The 8,997-nt window shown below is 46.1% G+C and overlaps 1 protein-coding gene across 1 annotated transcript; it reads right to left on the bottom strand.

The window, feature by feature from the left end:
• Positions 1–711: 711 nt before the first annotated feature.
• Positions 712–2,009, bottom strand: LOC124028845 (unconventional myosin-Vc-like). The gene is made up of 4 exons (XM_046340768.1): positions 1,825–2,009; positions 1,634–1,718; positions 1,438–1,536; positions 712–882 (listed from the first exon to the last, which is right to left on the bottom strand). Exons 1-4 carry the CDS (start codon positions 1,915–1,917, stop codon positions 812–814), a joined length of 348 nt encoding a protein of 115 aa, XP_046196724.1. The 5' UTR covers positions 1,918–2,009; the 3' UTR covers positions 712–811.
• Positions 2,010–8,997: the final 6,988 nt, after the last annotated feature.

Below are 8,997 nucleotides of genomic sequence, written 5' to 3'. Positions count from 1 at the left end.
GAGTGTGATACATGTTGGACAGCCAGAACGATAGCAACTCAAAGTCTTCTTGGTGATCCTGAGACAGGTAACAAACAACAACAACAACAACACTATTAGCAACCACAATAATGTTGAAGTGTGATACATGTTGAGACAGCCAGAGCGATAGCAACTCAAAGTCTTCTTGGTGATCCTGAGACAGGTAACAAGCAAGCAACAACGACAACACTATTAACAACCACAATAACGTTGAGAGTGTGAGCGCTGAGAGAATGAGCATGTCATTATAAACAAGGTCGATCATTCCTCCAAGGGAGGAAGAACAAGTAGAAAAAGAAGAAGAAACTCTGTTTAGTATTTGTAGAGATCAAGATGTCAGCACAGACAGCAGGATTGTCAAAACATTGGGCTACAGCTACCGTGATGACCTTTAACCCCACTGATGATGGCGTCTGCGAGACTTGAGCTTGGCTCCATCGTTAAGGTAGCCAAAGCATGACGGACACACATGAAGAGAAGCTGAGCAGCCATGTTGGGGATCATGTTAACTCCTCTGGGCTTCCAGGTCTGACAGGAGAGTAGAGGTCAGTTGGGCAAACATGAGCCAGTTTAATGGACACACATGAAGAGAAGCTGGGCAGCCATGTTAGGGATCATGTTAACTCCTCTGGGCTTCAGGTCTGACAGGAGAGTAGAGTCAGTTACAAACATGAGCCAGTTTGTGGACACACATGAAGAGAAGCTGAGCAGCCATGTTGGGGATCATGTTAACTCCTCTGGGCTTCAGGTCTGACAGGAGAGTAGAGGTCAGTTACAAACATGAGCCAGTTTAATGGACACACATGAAGAGAAGCTGAGCAGCCATGTTGGGGATCATGTTAACTCCTCTGGGCTTCAGGTCTGACAGGAGAGTAGAGGTCAGTTACAAACATGAGCCAGTTTAATGGACACACATGAAGAGAAGCTGAGCAGCCATGTTGGGGATCATGTTAACCCCTCTGGGCTTCAGGTCTGACAGGAGGATAGGACGGTGCCATGTTCATTAGAACACAACGGAAAACGTTTTACAACAGAAAATTAACATTTGTGTTTTTTTATTAGACAAGTCCAGATAGCCCCTCCCTGTTTCAGTCTTTCTTCCATTTGGTGCCTAATGAACATAACCCAGCTTAGACATGAGCCAAACATCGGGAAGGGAAAGGAGGGTACCTAGTCAGTTGTACAACTGAATGCATTCAAGCGAAATGTGTCTTCCGTATTTAACCCAACCCCTCTGAATCATAGAGATGTGGAGGGGGCTGCACACTATCGTCGAGAGAGCTAGTTGTTTGGTCATCGAAGTTCTATTTTCTTAGGCCATGTAGTCTTGTGTGGTCATGTGACAGCAATACAAACCGTGTCAACTCCAACAGTAAAAACACCAGCACTAATAACTCCCAACAACAACAGTTGTACCCAGAATGACGTATTGAATGAGCTTGGCTTCATCCTCCCTCTTGTATTCCAACATGCCAAGGTATTCGTTGGTAATAGTGGGCGCTGGTGTTTGATTGGCTGAGGAAGATAACACATGAAATGAAATACAGGAAATGAGTGGAGAGCTGAGAATCAACTGTGATAAAATGTAGATGACTTGTTGCAATCATGTTACCTTCCTCTGATGTTTGAAGGCTCTTCATTTGGTTTCGCAGCTTCCTTACCAACCTGTCCTTCATGTCGAGCTGCTCTTCAAAGTCCTGGAATAACATTTAAGTATCATAAGGAGTGAATTGCAAGTGAATTAAACGCACACACATTGGGGCGCACGACCGCACCCCCCCCCCCACACACACACACACTCACCATGTTCTCTGCAGTGAGTCGTGATGCCTCCTGACTGAATCTGGCCTTGGCCTCGTTCTCTGTGTTCTTCTGCTTCCTGAGCACCTCCTCCATCTCCACCTTCTCCCTCTTCACCTCCTCCTTCTCTCTCTCCACCTTCTCCTTCTCTCTCTCCACCTTCTCCTTCTCTCTCTTCACCTCCTCCTTCTCTCTCTCCACTTCCTCCTTTTCTCTCTCCACCTCCTCCTTCTCCCTCTCCACCTTCTCCTTCTCCCTCCCCACTTCTTCCTTCTCCATCTCCACCTCCCCCTTCTCTGTCTTCACCTCCTCCTTCTCCCTCTTCACCTCCTCCTTCTCCCTCTCCACTTCCTCCTTCTCCCTCTCCACCTTCTCCTTCTCCCTCCCCACTTCTTCCTTCTCTCTCTCCACTTCCTCCTTCTCCCTCTCCACTTCCTCCTTCTCCCTCTCCACTTCCTCCCTCTCCCTCTCCACCTCCTCCTTCTCCCTCTTCACCTCCTCCTTCTCCCTCTCCACCTCCTCCTTCTCTGTCTTCACCTCCTCCTTCTCCCTCTCCACCTCCTCCTTCTCTCTCTCCACTTCCTCCTTCTCTGTCTTCACCTCCTCCTTCTCTGTCTTCACCTCCTCCTTCTCCCTCTCCACCTCCTCCTTCTCCTCTTCACCTCCTCCTTCTCCCTCTCCACCTCCTCCTTCTCTGTCTTCACCTCCTCCTTCTCCCTCTCCACCTCCTCCTTCTCCCTCTCCACCTCCTCCTTCTCCCTCTCCACCTCCTCCTTCTCTGTCTTCACCTCCTCCCTTCTCCCTCTCCACCTCCTCCTTCTCCCTCTCCACTTCCTCCTTCTCTCTCTCCACTTCCTCCTTCTCTGTCTTCACCTCCTCCTTCTCTGTCTTCACCTCCCTCCTTCTCCCTCTTCACCTCCTCCTTCTCCCTCTCCACCTCCTCCTTCTCTGTCTTCACCTCCTCCTTCTCCCTCTCCACCTCCTCCTTCTCTCTCTCCACTTCCTCCTTCTCTCTCTCCACTTCCTCCTTCTCCCTCTCCACTTCCTCCTTCTCCCTCTCCACCTCCTCCCTCTCCACCTCCTCCTTCTCCCTCTCCACCTCCTCCCTCTCCACTTCCTCCTTCTCCCTCTCCACCTCCTCCCTCTCCACCTCCTCCTTCTCCCTCTTCACCTCCTCCTTCTCCCTCTCTGTCTTCACCTCCTCCTTTTCCCTCTCCACCTCCTCCTTCTCCCTCTCCACCTCCTCCTTCTCTGTCTTCACCACCTCCTTCTCCCTCTCCACCTCCTCCTTCTCTCTCTCCACCTCCTCCTTCTCTCTCTCCACTTCCTCCTTCTCTCTCTCCACCTCCTCCTTCTCCCTCTTCACCTCCTCCTTCTCCCTCTCCACTTCCTGCTTCTCTCTCTCCACTTCCTTATTCTCCCTCTCCACCTCCTCAGCATGCTCCTCCAACAGCCTGAACCCAAACACAGAGGTTAGATGTCAAGTATCCGGTTAGATTATCAATGACAGCTTTGATTGTGGTCGTTTGTGGCAAAGCTGATAACAGCCTGGTGCTAGCAATGTCACGATTGTGGATTTAATTCTTACAGGGATCACAAACATACTGAAGATGTATGTATTCACTTTAATGTAAGTCACTTTGGATAAAAAGCATCTGCCAAATGACATATTGTTATATGATTTCTGGGCTTGAGGATACCTGCTTTGGGAGCCTCCCTCTTCAACATTCATCTGAAGCTCTTTTGAAATCTCCTCAATTTCTTCTCATAAAAAGAAGGAGATAAATAACTGGAATTGACTGAACAACAATGTGATTGAGTCCAAACGTCTAGATCTAAGTATTGGTATTTTTGGGGGTATTTTATTAGGATCCCCATTAGCTGTTACAAAAGTAGCAGCTACTCTTCCTGGGGTCCATACATAACACGAAACCTAATACAGAATTACATAATACAGAACATCATTAGACAAGAGCAGCTCAAGGACAGAACTACATACATTTGAAGTGATGGTGTCTACTGTACCTACTATACTGTATCTACTGTACTGTATCTACTGTATCTACTGTACTGTATCTACTGTATCTACTGTACTGTATCTACTGTACTGTATCTACTGTACCTACTGTACTGTATCTACTGTACTGTATCTACTGTAATGTATCTACTGTACTGTATCTACCATACTGTATCTACTGTATCTACTGTACTGTATCTACTGTACTGTATCTACCATACTGTATCTACTGTATCTACTGTACTGTATCTACTGTACTGTATCTACTGTATCTACTGTACTGTATCTACTGTACTGTATCTACCGTACTGTACCTACTGTATCTACTGTATCTACTGTATCTACTGTACCTACTGTACCTACTGTATCTACTGTACTGTATCTACCGTACTGTATCTACTGTACTGTATCTACTGTACTGTATCTACTGTACTGTATCTACTGTACCTACTGTACTGTATCTACTGTACTGTATCTACTGTACTGTATCTACTGTACTGTATCTACTGTACCTACTGTACTGTATCTACTGTACCTACTGTACTGTATCTACTGTACCTACTGTACTGTATCTACTGTACCTACTGTACTGTATCTACTGTACTGTATCTACCGTACTGTATCTACCGTACCTACTGTACTGTATCTACTGTACTGTATCTACCGTACTGTACCTACTGTATCTACTGTACCTACTGTACTGTATCTACTGTACTGTATCCACCGTACTGTACCTACTGTATCTACTGTACTGTATCTACTGTACTGTATCTACTGTACTGTATCTACTGTACCTACTGTACTGTATCTACTGTACTGTATCTACCGTACTGTACCTACTGTATCTACCGTACTGTATCTACTGTACTGTATCTACTGTACCTACTGTACTGTATCTACTGTACTGTATCTACTGTACTGTATCTACCGTACTGTATCTACTGTACTGTATCTACTGTACCTACTGTACTGTATCTACTGTACTGTGTCTACTGTACTGTATCTACTGTACCTACCGTACTGTACCTACTGTACTGTATCTACTGTACTGTATCTACTGTATCTACCGCATTGCATCTACCGTACTGTACCTACTGTACTGTATCTACTGTACCTACTGTACTGTATCTACTGTACTGTATCTACTGTACTGTATCTACTGTACCTACCGTACTGTACCTACTGTACTGTATCTACTGTACTACTGTCATCTCTTCCCTCCGCTCAAACCTTCTCCCACCTATCTCCTGATTCTGCCTCCTCAACCCTCCTCTCCTCCCTCTCTGCATCCCTTGACTCTCTATGTCCCTATCCTCCAGGCCGGCTCGGTCCTCCTCCTCCCGCTCCGTGGCTCGATGACTCATTGCGAGCTCACAGAACAGGGCTCCGGGCAGCCGAGCGGAAATGGAGGAAAACTCGCTTCCCTGCGGACCTGGCATCCTTTCACTCCCTCCTCTCTACATTTTCCTCCTCTGTCTCTGCTGCTAAAGCCACTTTCTACCACGCTAAATTCCAAGCATCTGCCTCTAACCCTAGGAAGCTCTTTGCCACCTTCTCCTCCCTCCTGAATCCTCCTCCCCCCCCTCCTCCCTCTCTGCAGATGACTTCGTCAACCATTTTGAAAAGAAGGTCGACGACATCCGATCCTCGTTTGCTAAGTCAAACGACACCGCTGGTTCTGCTCACACTGCCCTACCCTGTGCTCTGACCTCTTTCTCCCTCTCTCTCCAGATGAAGTCTGCCTCGTGACGGCCGGCCGCCCAACAACCTGCCCGCTTGACCCTATCCCCTCCTCTCTTCTCCAGACCATTTCCGGAGACCTTCTCCCTTACCTCACCTCGCTCATCAACTCATCCCTGACTGCTGGCTACGTCCTCCTTCCGTCTTCAAGAGAGCGAGAGTTGCACCCTTCTGAAAAACCTACACTCGATCCCCTCCCGATGTCAACAATTACAGACCAGTATCCCTTTTTTCTTTTCTCTCTCCAAAACTCTTGAACGTGCCATCCTTGGCCAGCTCTCCCGCTATCTCTCTCTGAATGACCTTTCTTGATCCAAATCAGTCAGGTTTCAAGACTAGTCATTCAACTGAGACTGCTCTCCTGTGTATCACGGAGGCGCCCCGCACTGCTAAAGCTAACTCTCTCCCTTCTGCTCTCATCCTTCTAGATCTATCGGCTGCCTTCGATACTGTGAACCATCAGATCGTCCCCCACCCTCTCCGAGTTGGGCACTCCGGCGCGCCCACGCTTGGATTGCGTCCTACCTGACAGGTCGCTCCACAGGTGGCGTGGCGAGAATCTGTCTCCTCACCACGCGCTCTCACCACTGGTGTCCCCCAGGGCTCTGTTCTTGGCCCTCTCCTATTCTCGCTATACACCAAGTCACTTGGCTCTGTCATAACCTCACATGGTCTCTCTTATCATTGCTATGCAGACGACACACAATTAATCTTCTCCTTTCCCCCTTCTGATGACCAGGTGGCGACCGCATCTCTGCATGTCTGGCAGACATATCAGTGTGGATGACGGATCACCACCTCAAGCTGAACCTCGGCAAGACGGAGCTGCTCTTCCTCCCGGGAAGGGATCTGCCCGTCCATGATCTTGCCATCATGAAGACAACTCCATTGTGTCCTCCTCCCCAGAGCGCCAAGAACCTTGGCGTGATCCTGGACAACACCCTGTCGTTTCAACCAACATCAAGGCTGCTGCTCCTGTAGGTTCATGCTCTACAACATCCGCAGAGTACGACCCTGCCTCACACAGGAAGTGGCTTCCAGTTGAAGCTCGCATCCGCTTACAAGACCATGGTGCTTGCCTACGGAGCTGTGAGGGGAACGGCACCAGTACCTCCAGGCTCTGATCAGGCCCTACACCCAAAACAAGGGCACTGCGTTCATCCACCTCTGGCCTGCTCGCCTCCCTACCACTGAGTACAGCTCCCGCTCAGCCCAGTCAAAACTGTTCGCTGCCCTGGCCCCCCCAATGGTGGAACAAACTCCCTCACGACGCCAGGACAGCGGAGTCAATCACCACCTTCCGGAGACACCTGAAAACCCCACCCCTTAAGGAATACTCTAGGATAGGATAAGTAATCCCTCTCACCCCCCCTTAAGATTTAGATGCACTATTGTAAAGTGACTGTTCCACTGGATGTCATAAGGTGAATGCACCAATTTGTAAGTCGCTCTGGATAAGAGCGTCTGCTAAATGACTTAAATGTAAATGTAAATGTACTGTATCTACTGTACTGTATCTACTGTATCTACTGTACTGTATCTACCGTACTGTATCTACCGTACTGTACCTACTGTATCTACCGTACTGTACCTACTGTACTGTACCTACTGTACTGTATCTACTGTATCTACCGTACTGTACCTACTGTACTGTATCTACTGTACTGTATCTACTGTATCTACCGTACTGTACCTACTGTCCTGTATCTACTGTACTGTATCTACTGTACTGTATCTACCATACTGTACCTACTGTACTGTATCTACTGTATCTACTGTACGTATCTACCGTACTGTACCTACTGTCCTGTATCTACTGTACTGTATCTACTGTACTGTATCTAACATACTGTACCTACTGTACTGTATCTACTGTACTGTATCTACTGTATCTACCGTACTGTACCTACTGTACTGTATCTACTGTACTGTATCTACTGTATCTACTGTACTGTGTATCTACTGTACTGTATCTACCGTACTGTATCTACCGTACTGTACCTACTGTATCTAACGTATCCTACTGTACTGTATCTACTGTACTGTACCTACTGTACTGTATCTACTGTGCTGTATCTACTGTACTGTATCTACTGTATCTACCGTACTGTACCTACTGTACTGTATCTACTGTACTGTATCTACTGTACTGTATCTACTGTACTGTATCTACCGTACTGTACCTACTGTACTGTATCTACCGTACTGTATCTACCGTACTGTACCTACTGTATCTACTGTACTGTATGTATCTACTGTACTGTATCTACTGTACCTACTGTACTGTATCTACTGTGCTGTATCTACTACTGTACCTACTGTATCTACTGTACTACTATACTGTATCTACTGTACTGTATCTACTGTACTGTATCTACTGTATCTACTGTACTGTATCTACTGTGTATCTACTGTACTGTACTACTGTACTGTATCTACTGTACCTAATATACTGTATCTACTGTACTGTACCTACTGTATCTACTGTACATAATATACTGTATCTACTGTACTGTACTACTGTATCTACTTACTGTATCTACTGTACATAATATACTGTATCTACTGTACTGTACCTTGTATCTACTGTACTGTATCTACTGTACCTAATATACTGTATCTACTGTACTCTACTGTACTGTATCTACCATACTGTATCTATCTAATTACTGTACCTACTGTACTGTATCTACTGTACCTAATATACTGTATCTACTGTACTGTATCTACTGTACTGTACTGTACCTACTGTACTGTATCTACTGTACTTGTATCTTTACTGTATCTACTGTACTGTACCTACTGTACTGTATCTACTGTATCAACCCACTGTATCTACTGTACTGTATCTACCGTACTGTATCTACTGTATCCACTGTACTGTACCTACTGTACTGTATCTACTGTACTGTATCTACTGTACTGTATACCTGTATCTACCTACTGTATGTACCTACTGTACTGTATCTACTGTACTGTACTACTGTATCTGTACTGTATCTACTGTATCCACCGTACTGTACCTACTGTACTGTATCTACTGTATCTACCGTACTGTATCTACTGTACCACTGTACTGTATCTACTGTACCTACTGTACTGTATCTACTGTATCTACCGTACTGTATCTACCATACTGTATCTACTGTACTGTACATTGTATCTACTGTATCTACTGTACCTACTGTATCTACTGTACTGTATCTACTGTACTACTGTACCTACTGTACTGTATCTACTGTATCTACTGTACTGTATCTACTGTACTGTATCTACTGTACTGTATCTACTGTATCTACCATACTGTATCTACTGTACTGTATCTATCTACTGTACATACTGTACTGTACATACTGTACTGTATCTGTACCTACTGTACTGTATCTACTGTACTACTGTACTGTATCTACTGTACTGTA

The sequence above is a fragment of the Oncorhynchus gorbuscha genome, unplaced genomic scaffold (assembly GCF_021184085.1).
Source record: "Oncorhynchus gorbuscha isolate QuinsamMale2020 ecotype Even-year unplaced genomic scaffold, OgorEven_v1.0 Un_scaffold_4889, whole genome shotgun sequence".
In the NCBI taxonomy this organism is placed as follows: Eukaryota; Metazoa; Chordata; class Actinopteri; order Salmoniformes; family Salmonidae; genus Oncorhynchus; species Oncorhynchus gorbuscha.
This window is presented reverse-complemented; position numbering and strand designations above follow the sequence as displayed.